At 40.0% G+C, this 22,500-nt stretch overlaps 1 protein-coding gene across 1 annotated transcript in view; it reads right to left on the bottom strand.

Annotated features, from left to right (window-relative positions):
• Positions 1–1,868: 1,868 nt before the first annotated feature.
• The window catches only part of myom3 (myomesin 3), a 235,039-nt gene continuing 214,407 nt past the window's right edge, over positions 1,869–22,500 (bottom strand). The window contains exons 31-37 of the mRNA XM_061958714.2: positions 17,890–17,928; positions 17,721–17,826; positions 13,091–13,254; positions 11,396–11,432; positions 11,295–11,317; positions 11,161–11,216; positions 1,869–2,535 (exon numbers count right to left, since the gene is read on the bottom strand). Coding sequence (XP_061814698.2) covers positions 2,263–2,535; positions 11,161–11,216; positions 11,295–11,317; positions 11,396–11,432; positions 13,091–13,254; positions 17,721–17,826; positions 17,890–17,928 — 698 coding nt within the window. The 3' untranslated portion in view covers positions 1,869–2,262. The remainder of the gene's footprint in view (positions 2,536–11,160; positions 11,217–11,294; positions 11,318–11,395; positions 11,433–13,090; positions 13,255–17,720; positions 17,827–17,889; positions 17,929–22,500) is intronic.

Here is a 22,500-nt window from a genome sequence, read left to right on the forward strand (position 1 = left end):
GCACTATAGAGAGCCTACTGACCAACAGTATCTCTGTCTGGACTGGAGCCTTCAATGCCTCAGACTGGAAGTCTCTCCAGAGAGTGGTGAGGACGGCGGAAAAGATCATCAGGACTCCTCTTCCTCCTATCCAAGAGATGGCAAAAAGCCGCTGCCTGACCAGGGCTCAGAAAATCTGCAAAGACTCCTCCCACCCCCACCAAGGACTGTTTTCACTGCTGGACTCTAGAAAGAGGTTCCACAGCCTCCGAAGCAGAACCTCCAGGTTCTGTAACAGCTTCTTCCCTCAAGCCGTAAGACTCTTGAATGCATCATAATTAAATTATCCCCTCAATTCCCCCCAAAATGGATTAACTCGCTGGAATAAAAAAGACAATATAACATACATCCATAAACGTGGACGCATGTGGAAAAAGTGCAATATATTTATCTGTACAGTAATCTATTTATTTATTTATATATATGTATTTATTTTATATATATATTTATATATTATTTATATATATTTATTTATTTATATATGCACCTTATTGCTTTTTTATCCTGCACTGCCATGAGCTTATGTAACGAAATTTCGTTCTTATCTGTGCTGTAAAGTTCAAATTTGAATGACAATAAAAAGGAAGTCTAAGTCTAGTCTAAGTCTATATATATATATATATATATATATATATATATATATATATATATATATATATATATATATATATATATATATATGTATATATAACTCTATGTTAAAACACTTTCTACCTCTAACAACCAAAAAGCTGTGAAAAACAATGATGCTGTGTTCCAAATGTAAATTATTTAATTGTGTGAGCCTATGGCTTTGCACTTTGTTTGTTATATATATATATATATATATATATATATATATATATATATATATATATATATATATATATATATATATATATATATATATATATATATATATTTTGCATTCCAATTTAGTTACTTTGAGTTTACAACCCCCTGATGCAGTTTTGTACTGTTTTTGTACATATTTTGATTATTATTTCTCAACTGTTTGTAAATGTTGCAATTTATAATTTAAGGTTTATAAAATTTCTCCCAAAAAATAAAAAATTGTGTAGGAAATAGAAGGAGTTTTTATATAAATAAATAAATCATTATATATATATATATATATATATATATATATATATATATATATATATATATATATATATATATATATATATATATATATATATATATATATATATATATATATATATATATATATATATATGTATATATATAAATATATATACATATATGTATATATATATATATATATATATATATATATATATATATATATATATATATATATATATATATATATATATATATATATATATATATATACATACATACATATATGTATATATATATATATACATATATATATATATATATGTATATATATATATATATATATATATATATATATATATATATATTCGTATAAACATACCTACTCAGTGGCCTAGTGGTTAAAGTGTCCGCCCTGAGATCGGTAGGTTGTGAGTTCAAACCCCGGCCGAGTCATACCAAAGACTATAAAAATGGGACTCTTTACTTCCCTGCTTGGCACTCAGCATCAAGGGTTGGAATTGGGGGTTAAATCACCAAAAATGATTCCCGGGCGCGGCAACCGCTGCTGCCCACTGCTCCCCCCACCTCCCAGGGGGTGAACAAGGGTGATGGGTCAAATGCAGAGAATAATTTCGCCACACCTCTTGTGTGTGTGACAATCATTGGTACTTTAACTTTATATATATATACATAAACTCCTTGGAAAGATCATAGACATTTTTCATCATCAACAACAAAACTTGTGAATTTGGACTCATTTTATTAATTACAAAAAAGTTAGTAGGGGATACATAATATTTCAGCATATTTCTGTGCTGCAAAAAAATGTGTCCCCCACTCTATTTTCCTCAATTGATGTACTAACATGTGTTTTATTCTGTAGCTATGAATTAGGACTAATGTTATTAATCTCATAAAAAGTTAGTTGGGGTTACATATTTGACATCGCCAATAACACGCGCGCTCCCGCCTTAGGGGATACAAGATATTTAAGGGGTACAGAATTTGACACGACGCCGGCATTATGGCCTCAATGGCTTGGAGACATAAGTTAGCAGCCTTGGCGGAGGTCTGCATAGATTGCAGGCATGTGCTTCCATTGCACCAAACTCAAACTATGTTTCACGCCAACACGAGGCCAACCCTCAAAAGCTCTCACAAGCCCATCTCCGAGGCGTTGGCGGGCGGCACCTCGCCGTGCTTGTACACGCTCACCGTCACGTCCACCGTCTCCGAGCCGCAGCGGTTGCGCACCACCACGCTGTACTTGCCCGAGTTGTCCGTGTGGACGTCGCTGATGGTGATGGTGCTGCAGCCGGGCTCCTTGGTGATGAAGAACTGACCCTCGCTGGGGAGCTCACGGTCGTTACGCAGCCAGAAGACCTCCGGCCCCGGGTCGCCCTCGATGAAGCACGTCAGGCACAAAGACTGCGGAGGGAGAACACCGAGATCTCAATGTGGCGTAAAAAAGTCTAATTAGGCAACTTCAGTGGAAAGTTGCACTTAAATGTGAGGGTGTGGCTTTTTCTTTGTTTTTTTTTGCGAGGACAAGACAGAGAGACAATTACAATAACAACAGAACAGCATCAGCAAATAGTATATGTACAAATATGATGGTAAAAGAAGCAGTTAGTGAAGTAAATATTAATTAAAGCTGCAAGCAGCATTGGTCGGGCCCGCGTATTTGGCAGGTGCTAGTCCTAAGTGTCCCAATACTTTTGTCTACTTTTAGTCTGAAGTGTCCCAAGACTTTTGTCTAGTGTACCTACCTTGTCTGCATTGTGTGGGCACGTTGGTGCTTCCTGCTTTTAAGCAGCCATCTTAAAAAAACAGCAGCGCAGCGGGTCTTTGAAGGGTCATAAAATCAAAACCGGAGCAGGTATTAAAACGCTGTTCTGTTATTTTATACACAAGGGTTTAATCTCTCTCCTGTGTTAGTTTGAAGCCGAAACGACAAACGCGCTCAGAGGAGATAGTTTTTGAAGGAAGGTGACCGGTTTTTACAAAAAAATTGTTTTGAAGGGGGAATAGCAAACTTCCTGTTGATTTTTGCTGGGGGTTGTCAATTTATGAATTGTAGGTCTAAGTGAGACCTACATAGAGGTTTTTGTTTCATGTCTCTCCGACCTTCCCAGTGGGAGTTACAGGCAGTTTTGTCAGTTTTTTCATCCGAGGAGCAGTTTTTTGTGCGTTTCATTAAAAAATTGCGCTAGAGCACAATTTTGAGATTTGGGGTTAGGTTTTTTTATTAGATCACAATTTTTGCCAGTCCTGATGTGTGTGTTCAGTTCGGTGAGTTTTGAAGCATGTTAAGGTGTCAAATTACAGCTCAAAGAGGCAAAAGTGACTGTTTTTAGTACTTTTTTGTCTTGAAGGGGGAATTGCCAACTTCCTGTTGATTTTTGCCCGAGAATATACTATTATGAAATCTAGGTGTAAGTCACACCTACATAAAGGTTTTTGTTTCATGTCTCTCCGACCTTCCTAATGGGAGTTACAGGCAGTCTAGTTGTTTTTCCCGTAGGGGGCGCTAGAGCGCAATTTTGAGTTTTGTGGTTCGTTTTTTAAAAAAAAAGGCAATTTTCGCAGGTCCTGATGTGTGAGTCAAATATGGTGAGTTTTGAAGAATGTTAAGTGGGTCAAATTACAGTTTAAAGTGGCGGCGGAAGAATAAAGAATAAAGAATAATAAAACCTTACAAATTCAATAGGTCCTTATGTCCCATTGCATAAGGACTCCCTTTGGGAGTCCTTATGCAATGGGCCATGCGGGCCCTAATAATACAGAAATGACAATGAACATTATTACCCTACAAATGGATCAATACAAATACCAATAAAATAGCACTATTGATAATGAAAAATACCAATAATTTACCTTTATTATCAACAATACAATTATTTCAAATGCAACAATACATATACGTAATGACAACTTGAAATACAAAAGTAAGCAGATACATGGAGGGGAAGAAAGAGAAGCAAACTGTATTAACCTTGTACATTGTTATGGTAACACTTGGTTAAAGGGGAACATTATCACCAGACCTATGTAAGCGTCAATATATACCTTGATGTTGCAGGAAAAAGACCGTATATTTTTTTAACCGATTTCCGAACTCTAAATGGGTGAATTTTGGCGAATTAAACGCATTTCTAATATGTAATATTGTGACGTCACATCGGGAAGCAATCCGCCATTTTCTCAAACACCGAGTCAAATCAGCTCTGTTATTTTCCGTTTTTTTCGACTGTTTTCCGTACCTTGGAGACATCATGCCTCGTCGGTGTGTTGTCGGAAGGGTGTAACAACACGAACAGGGACGGATTCAAGTTGCACCAGTGGCCCAAAGATGCCAAAGTGGCAAGAAATTGGACGTTTTTGTTCCGCACACTTTACCGACGAAAGCTATGCTACGACAGAGATGGCAAGAATGTGTGGATATCCTGCGACACTCAAAGCAGATCCATTTCCAACGATAAAGTCAAAGAAATCTGCCGCCAGACCCCCATTGAATCTGCCGGAGTGTGTGAGCAATTCAGGGACAAAGGACCTCGCTAGCACGGCAAGCAATGGCGGCAGTTTGTTCCCGCAGACGAGCGAGCTAAACCCCCTGGATGTCTTGGCTCACATCGACCCTAGCTTCCCTGGCCTGCTGACATCAACTCCAAAACTGGACAGATCAGCTTTCAGGAAAAGAGCGCGGATGAGGGTATGTCTACAGAATATATTAATTGATGAAAATTGGGCTGTCTGCACTCTCAAAGTGCATGTTGTTGCCAAATGTATTTCGTATGCTGTAAACCTAGTTCATAGTTGTTAGTTTCCTTTAATGCCAAACAAACACATACCAATCGTTGGTTAGAAGGCGATCGCTGAATTCGTCCTCGTTTTCTCCCGTGTCGCTGGCTGTCGTGTCGTTTTCACTTGCATACGGTTCAAACCGATATGGCTCAATAGCTTCAGTTTCTTCTTTAATTTGGTTTTCGCTACCTGCCTCCACACTACAACCATCCGTTTCAATACATGCGTAATCTGTTGAATCGCTTAAGCCGCTGAAATCCGAGTCTGAATCCGAGCTAATGTCGCTATAGCTTGCTGTTCTTTCCGCCATGTTTGTTTGTATTCACTATGTGACGTCACAGGAAAATGGACGGGTGTATATAACGATGGTTAAAATCAGGCACTTTGAAGCTTTTTTTAGGGATATTGCGTGATGGGTAAAATTTTGAAAAAAACTTAGAAAAATATAATAAGCCACTGGGAACTGATTTTTAATGGTTTTAACCATTCTGAAATTGTGATAAATATATATATATATATATATATATATATATATATATATAATTATGAGTATCGCTGTAATAAATGGCAGTATCTACAGCAGCGACATGTTTTATTTTAAGAACTTCCGGTCTTTAAAAGGTGACTGTAACATTAACTTCACTGCCGGACGTGACGTCATCAATGCTATATACAACAATAACGTTTTCTTTATTAGAATGTATTTGAAATAATGGCATAGTTCTCAGGAATAAAACATTTAGTGCGTCAAGCCGAACTAAACACGACAATATTAAGATATTTGAGGTAATTTACCAACAAAGGCTCAAGTTGCGCTAGCACGTTTAGCTCAAGCATGCTAACGGACGCTTCGTCAAGAACGTACCTGAATTCGACGGAGATATTGTTGCATACTTGCCAACCCTCCCGGATTTTCCGGGAGACTCCCGAAATTCAGCGCCTCTCCCAAAAACCTCCCGGGACAAATTTTCTCCCGAAAATCTCCCGAAATTCAGGCGGAGCTGGAGGCCACGCCTCCTCCAGCTCCATGCGGACCTGAGTGACGTGTTGACAGCCTGTTCACACGTCCGCTTTCCCACAATATAAACAGCTAATAATCAAGGGCGAGTTCTTGGTTTCTTATGTGGGTTTATTGTTAGGCAGTTTCATTAACGTCCTCTCAGCGCGGTAACAACACACAACAACAGCAGTCAAGTTTTCGTCCCCCGTAAAGCAGTTCGTCTGCCGTAAACAGCAATGTTGTGACACTTTTAAACAGGACAATACTGCAATCTACTGTACATGCATATGTGACCCACCCATAATGTGTCACATTTTTGTGTAGATTTATTTATTTTATTTTGTGGTTTGAATTCGTTTTTGGAGCTGTCATTACAGATTTATCAGTATTCACATTGGTCAGTAGGGGGCAGTAGGGCGTTTCTTCCCAATTGAATGCTATCACCTGCAGACCGGAAGTGTCTTGTCATTCTGATGAGTGCGACCAGTCTGTGAACAATTGAAACGTCCTGTGTGCTTTTTTCCTCCTGTATAACAGGTTAGTTTTGGTGAATCAACTCACTGAATAATATCCATGTGATCTTTATAAGTTTAAGTACACATTCTGATGGTGGAGCCTAACTCTAAAGTGTTTGTGAGTTGTAGTTTGTATTTGTGAATGAATCCAGTGCACAGCTGCAGTAATCAATACAAAAAGGCGACGTGAATGCGCAATGTTTATATAGGAACTTCTGATCCTAATTCAGACTCCCAAATTAGAGCTCCCGTTTTCTTATTGATTTTATAATGTATATTTGTATAATGTGTGTGTTCTGAAATAGTGACAGAGAATAGAACAAGGATGGACAATTCAACCCTTAACTCAACAATGAGCAGATGAGTGTTATGTGTGTGTAAATGTGTAAATAAATGAACACTGAAATTCAAGTATTTCTTTTATTTATTTATATATATATGTATACATATATATATATATATATATATATATATATATATATATATATATATACATGTAATAAAATATATATATATATATATATATATATATATATATAGCTAGAATTCACTGAAAGTCAAGTATTTCTTATATATATCTATCGTAACCACGCCCCCAACCACGCCCCCCGCTCCACCCCCGACCACTCCCCCCACCCCCACCCCCCACCTCCCGAAATCGGAGGTCTCAAGGTTGGCAAGTATGATTGTTGTCAGTGTGCCGTGTGTTACATACATCTGTTTCTTTACTAAACTGTCAATAAAGTTCAAATTAAAATGAAAGCTTCACCACTTTAGTCATAATTTTTGGGCTTAAGAAACGTCTCTATGACTTTAGCTCCAGACTTCTTCTGTTTGTTTGATGCAGAGTTGTGGCTAGGCAGCGTGTGGACTACTCAGTTCCAGGCAATTTCCTCAATGATTGGTCAAAAGGCAGTCAGGTGACTTCAGGCCACCATATTACCTACCAGGTTGAAGCCACAGCTTAGCGACACTTCCTTGTTATACATTACCGTATTTTCCGCACTATAAGGCGCACCTAAAAACCACAAATTTTCTCAAAAGCTGACAGTGCGCCTTATAACCCGGTGCGCTTTATATATGGATTAATATTAAGATTTATTTTCATAAAGTTTCGGTCTCGCAACTTCGGTAAACAGCCGCCATCTTTTTTCCCGGTAGAACAGGAAGCGCTTCTTCTTCTACGCAAGCAACCGCCAAGGTAAGCACCCGCCCCCATAGAACAGGAAGCGCTTCTTCTTCTACTGTAAGCAACCACCCGCCCGCGTAGAAGAAGAAAAAGTGCGCAGATATTACCGTACGTTTCATTTCCTTTGTGTGTTTACATCTGTAAAGACCACAAAATGGCTCCTACTAAGCGACAGGGATCCGGTTCATGAAAAGACGCAATCTCTCCATCCGCACACGGATTACTATTTCACAGCAACTGATATTCCTGTGAACCGCACTGTGGATACAACGGGAGCACGTACGGTGAATATTCGCACCACAGGGAATGAGAAGTCATCCTTCACTGTGGTTCTAGCTTGCCATGCTAATGGCCAGAAACTTCCACCCATGGTGATATTCAAAAGGAAGACCTTGCCAAAAGAGACCTTTCCAGCCGGCGTCATCATAAAAGCTAACTCGAAGGGATGGATGAAGAAAAGATGAGCGAGTGGTTAAGGTAAGTTTAAGTTTACGCGAAGAGGCCGGGTGGCTTTTTTCAGCAGCTCCGTCCATGTTGATATACGACTCCATGCGCGCCCACATCACGCTGGTTTTAATATATTATTAAAGTTTGACTGACCTATCTGACTGTTTTTTTGACATTCCTTTAGCGCAGTTAGATGCGGCTTACAACACGGGGCGGCTTATAGGTGGACAAAGTTTTGAAATATGCCGTTCATTGAAGGCGCGGCTTATAACCCAGGGCGCCTTATGGTGCGGAAAATACGGTAATTGTAATTGAAGAGTGTTTGCCGAGCATTTGCCATGTAAAGCGATTCCATATGTTTCACACAACTCAGAAAGGAGAAAAATATGGGAAGTAAAGGTTCGCCGGGAAGGCAAACGTGGTATATCTCACTCTCAGTAACAGCTCACTAATACATTTTGCTTCAAAATTGCACCTTTTCTGCATGTGTCACTAATAATCCAATCTAAACTATATATTGCAGTAAAAAGCAGCATTAGTTCAATATTTAAGTTCATTATTGTGATAATGAAATCATGATTCGCCACGGCAAAACCTATGAAAAATTGTGAGAAAAGTAGAAGAACAGACTTATATAACGCAGTGATTCCAAACAATACATTGTAGGCAGACACCATAGTTGACATACTTCACACTAGGGTTGTCCCGATACCAATATTTTGGTACTGGTTCCAAAATGTATTTCGATACTTTGATACTTTTCTAAATAAAGGGGACCACAAAAAATGGCATTATTGGCTTTATTTTAACAAAATAAAAATATGTTTTTTTTTGCAATGGAAGAACAATTTAGTCCTTAAAGGGGAATTTCAGAAGGGTTAAAACCATTAAAAGTCATTTCCCAGTGGCTTATTTTATTTTTCGAAGTTTTTTTCAAAATTTTACCCATCACGCAATATCCCTAAAAAAAGTTTCAAAGTGCCTGATTTTAACCATCGTTATATACACCCGTCCATTTTCCTGTGACGTCACATAGTGATGCCAACACAAACAAACATGACGGCTAGAACAGCAAGCTATAGCGACAATAGCTCGGATTCAGACTCGGATTTCAGCGGCTTAAGCGATTCAACAGATTACGCATGTATTGAAACGGATGGTTGTAGTGTGGAGGCAGGTAGCGAAAACGAAATTGAAGAAGAAACTGAAGCGAATGAGCCATATCGGTTTGAACCGTATGCAAGCGAAACCGACGAAAACGACACGACAGCCAGCGACACGGGAGAAAGCGAGGACGAATTTGGCGATCGCCTTCTAACCAACGATTGGTATGTGTTTGTTTGGCATTAAAGAAAACTAACAACTATGAACTAGGTTTACAGCATATGAAATACATTTGGCAACAACATGCACTTTGAGAGTGCAGACAGCCCAATTTTCATCGATTAATATATTCTGTAGACATACCCTCATCCGCTCGCAGATTTCTAAAAGCTGATTTGTCCAGTTTTGGAGTTGATGTCAGCAGGCCAGGGAAGCTAGGGTCGATATTCTTCTCTTGATCATCTTCGGTGGCATAAGGGACGGTGTGAGCCAAGACATCCAGGGGGTTTAACTCGCTCGTCTGCGGGAACAAACAGCCGCCATTGCTTGCCGTGCTACCAAGGTCCTTTGTCCCTGAATTGCTCACACACTCCGGCAGATTCAATGGGGGTCTGGCGGCAGATTTCTTTGACTTTATCGTTGGAAATGCATCTGCTTTGAGTGTCGCAGGATATCCACACATTCTTGCCATCTCTGTCGTAGCATAGCTTTCGTCGGTAAAGTGTGCGGAACAAACGTCCAATTTCTTGCCACTTTCGCATCTTTGGGCCACTGGTGCAACTTGAATCCGTCCCTGTTGGTGTTGTTACACCCTCCGACAACACACCGACGAGGCATGATGTCTCCAAGGTACGGAAAACAGTCGAAAAAAACGGAAAATAACAGAGCTGATTTGACTCGGTGTTTGAGAAAATGGCGGATTGCTTCCCGATGTGACGTCACGAGAGCGAATATTAGAAAGGCGTTTAATTCGCCAAAATTCACCCATTTAGAGTTCGGAAATCGGTCTTTTTTCTGCAACATCAAGGTATATATTGACGCTTACATAGGTCTGGTGATAATGTTCCCCTTTGAATAAAATAGTGAACATACTAGACAACTTGTCTTTTAGTAGTAAGTAAACAAACAAAGACTCCTAATGAGTCTGCAGTAACATATTGTGTCATTTATACACCTACTATTTTGTACACATTATGAGGGACAAACTGTAAAAATGGATTATTCATTTACTTGTTCATTTACTGTTAATATCTGCTTATTTTCTGTTTTAATATGTTCTATCTACACTTCTGTTAAAGTGTAATAATCACTTATTCTTCTCTTCTTTGATACTTTACATTAGTTTTGGATGATACCACACATTTAGGTATGGATCCGATACCAAGTAGTTACAGGATCATACATTGGTCATATTCAAAGTCCTCATGTGTCCAGGGACGTATTTACTGACTTTATAAACATAATATGAATTTTAAAAAAAGGGAAAAAGATTTTGTGACGATAAAAAATATGGATGTAATCATTGTAGTATCGACTAGATACGCTCTTGTACTTGGTATCATTACAGTGGATGTCAGGTGTAGATCCACCCATGGCATTTGTTATAACTTCACCTTCACCTTCACCTTCATCGTCAGTTTTTTACACCAAAATGCGTCCATTCTCCTTTTTCTGTCTACACACTGTGTCTGCCTGTAAGTACTCTGTGTGTGTGCGCTGCCGAACATGCTCCTCTGCTCATAAAACCAGCAATGTCGCGCCGTCATGCCCGGGAACCGGTACTTTTCAAACAGAGTATAGTACCGTTTTTGATTCATTAGTACCGCGATACTATACTAGTACCGGTCTACCGTACAACCCTACTTCAGCGTTATGGTGAGTGGATTTTTCATGCTCATTTTTTGGCTGTTTTTTACCTGCCACAAGTCCCTGAAAATAACGCACACATTAAACTGACCCCTGGACTAATTGACATCATTCTGACCACTTCATACCTTGCCTTCCATGATGGCCACCACATCCGGAAGGCCCTTTGTCACTTTAGCCCGGTCTGGAAATGACAAACATTCCAAAAAAGTTAAGACTACTCTGCAATCTTCGTATCTATGAGGAGAGCAGGAATACACACTTTTCTCAGTGACGGCCTCCTGCCTGAGGGATGAAGACAGGAAACAGAGGTCAGGCAAACATGCTGTGTTGGGTTTTAAACCAGCAAGAAAGACGACTTACTTCAGCCTCTGGTGCTCCAGCAAGGCATCAGCAAAGGCTGTGGATACGTAACAATATCAATATCAATATCATGATGTATTTCATATCTTAGTACTACAAACCCCGTTTCCATATGAGTTGGGAAATTGTGTTAGATGTAAATATAAACGGAATACAATGATTTGCAAATCCTTTTCAACCCATATTCAGTTGAATATGCTACAAAGACAACATATTTGATGTTCAAACTCATAAACATTTTTTTTTTTTTTTGCAAATAATCATTAACTTTAGAATTTGATGCCAGCAACACGTGACAAAGAAGTTGGGAAAGGTGGCAATAAATACTGATAAAGTTGAGGAATGCTCATCAAACACTTATTTGGAACATCCCACAGGTGTGCAGGCTAATTGGGAACAGGTGGGTGCCATGATTGGGTATAAAAACAGCTTCCCAAAAAATGTTCAGTCTTTCACAAGAAAGGATGGGGCGAGGTACACCCCTTTGTCCACAACTGCGTGAGCAAATAGTCAAACAGTTTAAGAACAACGTTTCTCAAAGTGCAATTGCAAGAAATTTAGGGATTTCAACATCTACGGTCCATAATATCATCAAAAGGTTCAGAGAATCTGGAGAAATCACTCCACGTAAGCGGCATGGCCGGAAACCAACATTGAATGACCGTGACCTTCCATCCCTCAGACGGCACTGTATCAAAAACCGACATCAATCTCTAAAGGATATCACCACATGGGCTCAGGAACACTTCAGAAAACCACTGTCACTAAATACAGTTGGTCGCTACATCTGTAAGTGCAAGTTAAAGCTCTACTATGCAAAGCGAAAGACATTTATCAACAACATCCAGAAACGCCGCCGGCTTCTCTGGGCCCGAGATCATCTAAGATGGACTCATGCAAAGTGGAAAAGTGTTCTGTGGTCTGACGAGTCCACATTTCAAATTGTTTTTGGAAATATTTGACATTGTGTCATCCGGACCAAAGCGGAAGCGAACCATCCAGACTGTTATCGACGCAAAGTTCAAAAGGCAGCAACTGTGATGGTATAGGGGTGCATTAGTGCCCAAGACATGGGTAACTTACACATCTGTGAAGGCACCATTAATGCTGAAAGGTACATACAGGTTATGGAACAACATATGCTGCCATCTAAGCGCCGTCTTATTTCAGTAAGACAATGCCAAGCCACATTCAGCACGTGTTACAACAGCGTGGCTTCGTAAAAAAAGAGTGCGGGTACTTTCCTGGCCCGCCTGCAGTCCAGACCTGTCTTCCATCGAAAATGTGTGGCGCATTATGAAGCGTAAAATACGACAGCGGAGACCCTGGACTGTTGAACGACTGAAGCGCTACATAAAACAAGAATGGGAAAGAATTCCACTTTCAAAGCTTCAACAATTAGTTTCGTCATTTCCCAATCGTTTATTGAGTGTTGTTAAAAGGAAAGGCCATGTAACACAGTGGTGAACATGCCCTTTCCCAACTACTTTGGAACGTGTTGCAGCCATGAAATTCTAAGTTAATTATTATTTGCAAAAAAAAAATAAAGTTTATGAGTTTGAACATCAAATATGTTGTCTTTGTAGTGCATTCAATTGAATATGGGTTGAAAAGGATTTGCAAATCATTGTATTCCGTTTATATTTACATCTAACACAATTTCCCAACTCATATGGAAACGGGGTTTGTACATACCTTGTCCAGACAGGTCCAGATGGCGCGTGTGCGTCTCCTGGCCGTCAAACATGTCCAAGCTGTATTTGCCTTTGTCGTTCTCCGTGGGGTTAAAGATGTCCATCCAGACGGTCTGCATGTTGCTGCCCATCCTGATCCTGGACTGGGGCTCCATCCTCTTCTCCCTGCAGGAGGACAGAGACAAAAAAGTGTCCACTTCCTGCATGTGCTTTCAATCTGTCGCTCAACTTGTTATTTACTGGTAAATGACAGGAAACATGTGGATTATATATTGCAGTGACATTTATACTGTCTATTCCCTCCATCACCAGCAGGTGGTGCTGGAACCTCACTAAAAAAGCAGGTCTAGGTTTGCCATACAAGTATTAAAACATATTTCTAAAATCTCACAAAGCTGTCTTTATTAAATGTAAGGGAAAAAAAAAAAAAGAAGTAGATGCTGAATTATTTCTGAACTAAAAGACGCAGAAAAGTGTTTGTTTGTTTGGTCTTTTGGCTTTCAAACGGTCCTTAATTAATTTCCATTGCTGGAAAACTAAATCAGATTATACGGTCATGGGTGTAATTTAGAAGAAGTGATAAGAAGGTTATAACCCCAAACACTAATCAAATCCGGCCAATAAAGCATCCTACACTAATTGCATCATAATGACATATATCTACAAGGTTTTATGCTTTTAAAAAAAATTAAATTCTGTCATTTAAAGGAAACATTTGTAGTAATTTGGCAAGCTTTAAGCCCTTGGTTGCAGAATGTTTTATTACAGCGTGGCTCGGTTGGTGGATTTTATATTGGGTGGTGTGGCTCGGTTGGTAGAGCCACAACATAAGGGTTCCAGGTTTGATTCCCACGTCCGCCGTCCTACTCACTGCCGTTGGGTCCTTGGGCAAGACACTTGACCCACCTGCTCCCTGTGCACGCTGGTTTAAATGTACAGCATATTACTGTCAATTGAAAAAAAGTACTACTGTTTTTTTGCGTTAAAATTCTGTTGACTGAGCTGCCAGTTTTTGACTGTAAAATCTACGGTTGTTGTTTTTAACGGTGTATTACTGTAAATGGAAAGACGGTACATTTGTTTTTACGGAAGAAAAACTGCCAGCGAAGTTGCCAGAATAAAAAAAGAACTTGTACTGTTTTTCCAATATAATGTTGTAGTTGTAAAAACCAACGTCAATTTTACACAAAAATTCTGGCAAATAAGCTGCCAGCTCTTTCTGTAAAAAACCCCCAAAAAACAGTGGTACTGTTTTTCCATTTACCGTAAAATGTTGTAAAAAAAAAAAAACCCAAACAAACCCTATATTTTACATAAGGGTGTAACAGTACGTCTATTTGAAGTGAACCGTTTCGGTACGGGGGTTTCGGTGCGGTGCGGAGGTGTACCGGACGAGTTTCCACACGGAGATATTAAGTAGCGTACCGCACGTCGTGTAAAAAATGCACTCCAACTCCAACCACTGTGTCTCCATTGGCTGCTGCTAATAAGCATGGCAGGTGATTGGATGATCGGCCCCAGCTGGGTAATCCAATCACCTGCCAGCTGTGCTTCGAGGCCGGTCCTTACACCCCCCCCCCTCCACATACTGTTTTTCCATGAACAATATAATGTTGTAAAAACCAACGTCAATTTCACACCAAAATTCTGGCAACTAAGCTGCCAGCTTTTTCTGTAAAAAACAGTGGTACTGTTTTTCCATTTACCGTAAAATGTTGTAAAAAACCCCCCCAAAAAACACTATATTTTACAGTAAAATTTTGTAAATGTAAAGTTTTTACTGTAAAATGGAGAGTCTACTTAAAACAATTTATATAATTAATAATGAAATCCAGAGGCAAATTCATACATTATTCACAGTGACGTGCAGTCACTAGAGGCAGGTGAGGCGGGGCCTCACCTGCCATCATGGAAAGAAAAAAAATGTAAAAAGAAAAAATGTTTATTAAATTGTTATGTGTATCCAGTGATTATACTATAAAGTTATTTTCCATTTAACTTCACCAGTTTTAGATTATTATTATTCAAAATCGCTGAATTTTCACATTTGCCGTTCAAATACTGAGAAGAGACGGTGCGGTGAACAGCAGCCAGTTGAGGCACGTCACTCAGTGCCTCAACATGGATTCCGGACTGGGCTAACTGCTGGCCTGCTGTGCAGTGAGACTGTATTGCTATATGAACTATATTATACATTTCCATAGTTTAGTTAGCTGAGGTATATAATGTACAGTGTATTGTGTCAACAACTGTATGTGTGTAAAGTATTTCTTGTGCTGAGCGATCATAAAACGGCTGCAAAAGACGCACTGGCTGAGGCTCCAGTAATCCCGCCTCCTGCACCCCCGCCGTAGATTTCAACCCCTGACGGGAGTGTTATATCAACTAAAGCCCACACTTAAACTTTCCACGTGCAAGATTGAATCTATTTTAAAAAAGTTATTTCATAAGAAGCCAAAAAGTGCAAAAACAATAATGTTCGTGTTGGAGGAGTTGTGAATGACTGCAGGGCCACAACATTATTCACAACTCCTCCAACACGAACATTATTGTTTTTGCACTTTTTGGCTTCTTATTAAATAACTTTTGTAACCTATTTTTATGGGCTTTCCTCTTTGTGATGTTAAGTTCCTGTTATGCGCTGTTATACAGTATATGCCTTGAGCTCTTATTTTGAAGGCGCTAAGAGCGGAAGTGATGACACGTTGGAGTGGAGCGGAATTTTTTTGAAAGAAGGTAAATAAAGTGGTCCTCGTGTAAACTGGAGCCTCCGTGTTTGTTATTTTGTAGTTTCATACAGTATAGGCGACATTTATAAACCCTCGGTTACACTTTTTTAAATAGATTCAATCTTGCATGTGGAAAGTTTAAGTGAGGGCTTTAGTTGATATAACACACCCGTCAGGGGTTGCGTTAATCCAGCACAACAGCGGCGAATGGACTTCATTTATAAAAAAAAGGTAAGACCATAATAACGTTTTTTTTTATTAAATGTGCTTTTTTGTGTGCTACAGTTTGTATGTGTAAAGTTAAAGTTAAGTTAAAGTACCGTATTTTCCGCACCATAAGGCGCCCTGGGTTATAAGCCGCGCCTTCAATGAACGGCATATTTCAAAACTTTGTCCACCTATAAGCCGCCCCGTGTTATAAGCCGCATCTAACTGCGCTAAAGGAATGTCAAAAAAACAGTCAAATAGGTCAGTCAAACTTTAATAATATATTAAAACCAGCGTGATGTGGGCGCGCATGGAATCGTATATCAACATGGACGAAGCTGCGTGAAAAAAGCCACCCGGCCTCTTCGCGTAAACTTAAACTTACCTTAACCACTTGCTCATCTTTTCTTCATCCATCCCTTCGAGTTAGCTTTTATGATGACGCCGGCTGGAAAGGTCTCTTTTGGCAAGGTCTTCCTTTTGAATATCACCATGGGTGGAAGTTTCTGGCCATTAGCATGGCAAGCTAGAACCACAGTGAAGGATGACTTCTCATTCCCTGTGGTGCGAATATTCACCGTACGTGCTCCCGTTGTATCCACAGTGCGGTTCACAGGAATATCAGTTGCTGTGAAATAGTAATCCGTGTGCGGATGGAGAGATTGCGTCTTTTCATGAACCGGATCCCTGTCGTTTAGTAGGAGCCATTTTGTGGTCTTTACAGATGTAAACACACAAAGGAAATGAAACGTACGTAATATCCGCGCGCTTTTTCTTCTTTTACGCGGGCGGGTGGTTGCTTACAGTAGAAGAAGAAGCGCTTCCTGTTCTATGGGGGCGGGTGCTTACCTTGGCGGTTGCTTGCGTAGAAGAAGAAGCGCTTCCTGTTCTACCGGGAAAAAAGATGGCGGCTGTTTACCGTAGTTACGAGGCCGAAACTTTATGAAAATGAATCTTAATATTTATCCATATATAAAGCGCACCGGGTTATAAGGCGCACTGTCAGCTTTTGAGAAAATTTGTGGTTTTTAGGTGCGCCTTATAGTGCGGAAAATACGGTAGCAATGATTGTCACACACACACTAGGTGTGGTGAAATTTGTCCTCTGCATTTGACCCATCCCCTTGATCACCCCCTGGGAGGTGAGGGGAGCAGTGGGCAGCAGCGGCGCCGCGCCCGGGAATCATTTTTGGTGATTTAACCCCCAATTCCAAGCCTTGATGCTGAGTGCCAAGCAGGGAAGAATGCTGGTATGAGCTTTTAAACATAACCTGTTAACTGCTGCCAATCAAATGGTGAATAAGATACTCTTTATGGTTCATATGTTTGTAAATCTGACTGTGATGAAGTCAGTGCCTCACCAGCCATCAACCTCACCGCACGTCACTGATTATTCACTGTTACAAGCGGCCCTCTGATGGCAGCCATAACTGCAATGTGGCCCTCAATGAAAACCACTTTGACATCTCTGGTTTAGCATGTGTGTGTGTGTGTGTGTGCTGCATCAGATTTGTGTGTTTTTGATTTTGAATCATTTCCGATTTGCAGCGTTTTACCTTTCTTCAGCTAAATGAAAAAAATAAATAAATAGTAAAACAAAAAACTTTGCAGGCTAATTAGATTTTGGGATGTGCAGATGTTGCTGCAGCTGTCACAGTGAGTTTATATCGGGAGCTGCTCGGCATGTGGACTCACTTGAAGCTCCAGCTGGTCTTCAAATGGCTGATATAATATTTGAGGGAGCAGTAGAGCCTGAAGCCTTGAGCGCTGCTCTGCACCCTCAGTGGACCTGCTGACATTGCTGCACACACAGAGATGGATTGTAAAGATGCAGAACTCCACAGTTGCCGTGCTCCTCACTCACCACATTGTTTGCTCAGCTGCTGGAGAAGCTTGTCGTACTCTGGATGAAAAAGACACAAAAAGGAGCTTTACTACAGTGACACACTACAGTAGGGATGTACATCGAGTACACTGGATTTTCTTTTGGTACCGGTTGTTTGAGGAGGACTGCTAAGACTCTGGAGAAATGATACGGGTGGGATCTGATAATCAGCTTGGAATAGTCACAAATAAAGAAGCAACACCACACAACAGTTTGGAACACAACAATATGTTCTCCTCAAAAGTCACGCACGCTGATAAGAATTGGTGTCAGTTCCAAGCAGGGTTGTCTCCATACCAATATTTTGGTACCGGTACCAAAATGTGAAGTGAAGTGAAGTGAATTACATTTATATAGCGCTTTTTCTCAAGTGACTCAAAGCGCTTTACATTGTGAAACCCAATATCTAAGTTACATTTAAACCAGTGTGGGTGGCACTGGGAGCAGGTGGGTAAAGTGTATTGCCCAAGGACACAACGGCAGTGACTAGGATGGCGCAGGCGGGGATCGAACCTGCAACCCTCAAGTATGTAAAGGGGACCACAAAAAAGGCATTATTGGCTTTATTTTAACAACAAATCCTAGGGTACATGAAACATATGTTTATTATTGTCATTTAGTCCTTAAATAAAATAGTGAACATACTAGACAACTTGTCTTTTAGTAGTAAGTAAACAAACAAAGACTCCTAATTAGTCTGCAGTAACATATTGTGTCATTTATACACCTATTATTTTGTACACATTATGAGGGACAAGCTGTAAAAATGGTAAGGGTGTAACGGTATGTGTATTTGTATTGAACTGTTTCGGTACGGGGGTTCTGGTTCGGGGGTTCCGGTTCGGGGGTTCCGGTTTGGTTCGGAGGTGTACCGAACGAGTTTCCACACGGACATATTAAGTAGCGTAACGCACGTTGTGTAAACAATGCAAACCGAGGCACAACACACGGCATGCTAGCAGCTAACGGGCTAGGATAGACTGACCATACGTCCTCTTTTCACCGGACATGTCCTCTTTTGCGGAGCTGTCAGGGCGGAGTTTCTTAAATGCCTCAAATGTCCAGCATTTTGAGTTAGGGTTGCGTGTATTTTCAATGTACGTTCAGGGTTAAGAAGGGGTTAAAAACAAAACAAATTGTGCATTGGTGAGGGAGGGGCAGAGACAGAGAGAGAGAGAGAGTTATGATAAACGCGCATGCGTCGCCAGGCTCTGCTTTTTATCCATAGATTTATCACATTTAATTTGTTATTATCTATAGCAGGGGTGTCAAAAGTGTGCCCCGGAGGCCATTTGCGGCCCACAGCTAATGTTTTAAAGGCCCACGGCACATTCTAAAAATACTATTAAAATAAACAAAAACATAACAAAAGTGAAATAAAAAAGCTTAAAAGTTAAATGTAATTTAGAAAAAGTTGCAATGTTGACTAATAAAACAAAGCTGTTTTTTTTTCTTTCAAACTGTCGTTGCTCAAAACATAATATTGAATCAAAATCAATGTTATTATGAATTATTGACCTATCCAAGGTTCCCATTACTTCACATCAAATATTACACTAAGAAAAATATTTTTGGTGGAAGATTTTGCAAATTTGGTAAATAAATAACCCAAAAATGTATATTTTGTTGTTTTCTTACTGTACCGAAAATGAACCGAACCGTGACCTCTAAACCGAGGTACGTACTGTTGCGTTTTGGACCAGTTGTTCCTCCCAGGGAATTCAAGTCACAAATCGCTCCCAAGCTCTTTACGACACTTAAAGCTGAGTTGAAAAAACCACCAGAGACAGAATAGGCATTTTGTAATATATTGGCAAAGCTTTGCAAATATACTTTCACAGAAACAGCATAGAACATTCGGATCGCCCCGCTAAAATGGTCTGTCTTCCCAACGCCAAAAACCCCTCTTTTCTTCCCCCTCCCTAGCCATAATACATGCACAACGTCTCCCTAGTCATAATACATTCCAAAGAACTCAAGGTTAACACACACAGTTTACTTGCTAGAGTAAAGAAAGACATTGTAATGGAAAACACGAGCTGTTTTCAAATATGACTATGAAAGAAAATAAGTAACACTAAAATTCGGGTATATGTAAATATCTGCCTCCGACAGTACCAAACCGACATGTTTGTGTACCGTTACACCCCTAACAAATGGATTATTAATCTACTTGTTCATTTACTGTTAATATCTGCATATTTTCTCTTTTAACATGTTCTATCTACACGTCTGGTAAAATGTAATAATCACTTATTCTTCTCTTCTTTGATACAACAATGTCCACACAAAAAAAGATAGCAACAACTGAAATATTCTTGATCGCTAAAACAAAGTAGATGCGGGAAATATCGCTCAAAGGAAGACATGAAACTGCTACTGATTGTCCTTGTCGGGGCCGCTGGAGCCTATCCCACCTGCACTCGGGCGGGAGGCGGGGCACACCCTGCACAAGTAGCCACCTCATGGCAGGGACAACACATAAAGACAACATTCACACTCACATTCACACACTAGGGCAGTGTTTTTCAACCACTGTGCCGCGGCACACTATCTGGTGTGCTGTGGGATATGATCTAATTTCACCTATTTGGGGTAAAAATTATTTTTTGCAAAGCAGTAATTATAGTCTGCAAATGATGTGTTGCTGTTGAGTGTCGGTGCTGTCTAGACCTCGGCAGAATAACCGTGTAATACTCTTCCATATCAGTAGGTGGCAGCAGGTAGCTAATTGCTTTGTAGATGTCGGAAACAGCGGGAGGCAGTGTGCAGGTAAAAATGTATCTAATGCTTAAACCAAAAATAAACAGAAGGTGAGTGCCCCTAAGAAAAGGCATTGAAACTTAGGGAAGGCTATGCAGAACGAAACTAAAACTGAACTGGCTGCAAAGTAAACAAAAACAGAATGCTGGACGACAGCAAAGACTTACTGTGGAGCAAAGACGGCGTCCACAATGTACATCCCAACATGACATGACAATCAACAATGTCCCCACAAAGAAGGATTAAAACAACTGAAATATTCTTGATTGCTAAAACAAAGTAGATGCGGGAAATATCACTCAAAGAAAAACATGAAACTGCTACAGGAAAATACCAAAAAAAGAGAAAAAGCCACCAAAATAGGAGCGCAAGACAAGAAGTAAAACACTACACGCAGGAAAACAGCAAAAAAGCCCAAATAAGTCAGGGTGTGATGTGACAGGTGGTGACAGTACACCTACTTTGAGACAAGAGCTATAGTGATGCATGCTTGGTAATGCTTTAAAGTCATATCCAACAATTGCAACAACAACTTTTTACTGTCAATTGAGTTTCGTTTTTTTTAATAATTTCTGGTGGTGGTGGAAAAAAATGTGCCTTGGCTCAAAAAAGGTTGAAAAACACTGGATTAAATGTAACAGTTCTGCTGAGATTTGTACGGGTGGCCAGATGCCACAATCCTGCAGACCTGCTGCGTTAGATGGAATCAGTAAGAAGAAGTGGGACTCTTTGGGAACCTCACAAATCAATTATGATAATGATTCAGGAGCTACGATTCGATTAAAAATCAATTATTGATGCGTCTTTAATTTATGTATATTGATGCAGTTTTACATTTATTTTCATTTCACTAAATACGCTTTTATCGCTGGCAACTTTAAAAAACAGTGCATTTTTAATAAGAAACAGTTGAATTACTTCCCACATTTATCAAACTAATGGAAATGTGTGCAAAACTGGAACAAAAGTGCCCTAAAATAAAGGAGCTGGTCGGACCTCTTGGTGAGGTGCAGTCAGCCACATTTTACAACTGTCTGCATGACTTTATTTACAAAAGCCAAAAGCAGTAAAGTTGTCACGTTGTGTAAATGGTAAATAAAAAGAGAATACAACAAATCCTTTTCAACTTATATTCAATTGAATAGACTGCAAAGACAAGATATTTCATGTTCAAACTTTTACCACGTGTTACATGGCCTTTCCTTTTAACAACACTCAGTAAAGGTTTGGGAACTAAGGAGACACATTTTTGAAGTAGAATTATTTCCCATTCTTGCTTGATGTACAGCTTAAGTTGTTCAACAGTCCGGGGGTCTCCGTTGTGCTATTTTAGGCTTCATAATGCGCCACACATTTTCAATGGGAGACAGATCTGGACTACAGGCAGGCCAGTCTAGTACGCGCACTCTTTTACTATGAAGCCACGCTGTTGTAACACGTGGCTTGGCATTGTCTTGCTGAAATAAGCAGGGGCGTCCATGATAACGTTGCTTGGATGGCAACATGTTGCTCCAAAACCTGTATGTACCGTATTTTCCGCACCATAAGGCGCCCTGGGTTATAAGCCGCGCCTTCAATGAACGGCATATTTCAAAACTTTGTCCATCTATAAGACGCCCCGTGTTATAAGCCGCATCTAACTGCGCTAAAGGAATGTCAAAAAAACAGTCAGATAGGTCAGTCAAACTTTAATAATATATTAAAAACCAGCGTGATGTGGGCGCGCACGGAGTCGTATATCAACATGGACGGAGCTGCGTGAAAAAAGCCACCCGGCCTCTTCGCGTAAACTTACCTTAACCACTCGCTCATCTTTTCTTCATCCAT

Source organism: Nerophis lumbriciformis, linkage group LG04, assembly GCF_033978685.3.
Source record: "Nerophis lumbriciformis linkage group LG04, RoL_Nlum_v2.1, whole genome shotgun sequence".
In the NCBI taxonomy this organism is placed as follows: Eukaryota; Metazoa; Chordata; class Actinopteri; order Syngnathiformes; family Syngnathidae; genus Nerophis; species Nerophis lumbriciformis.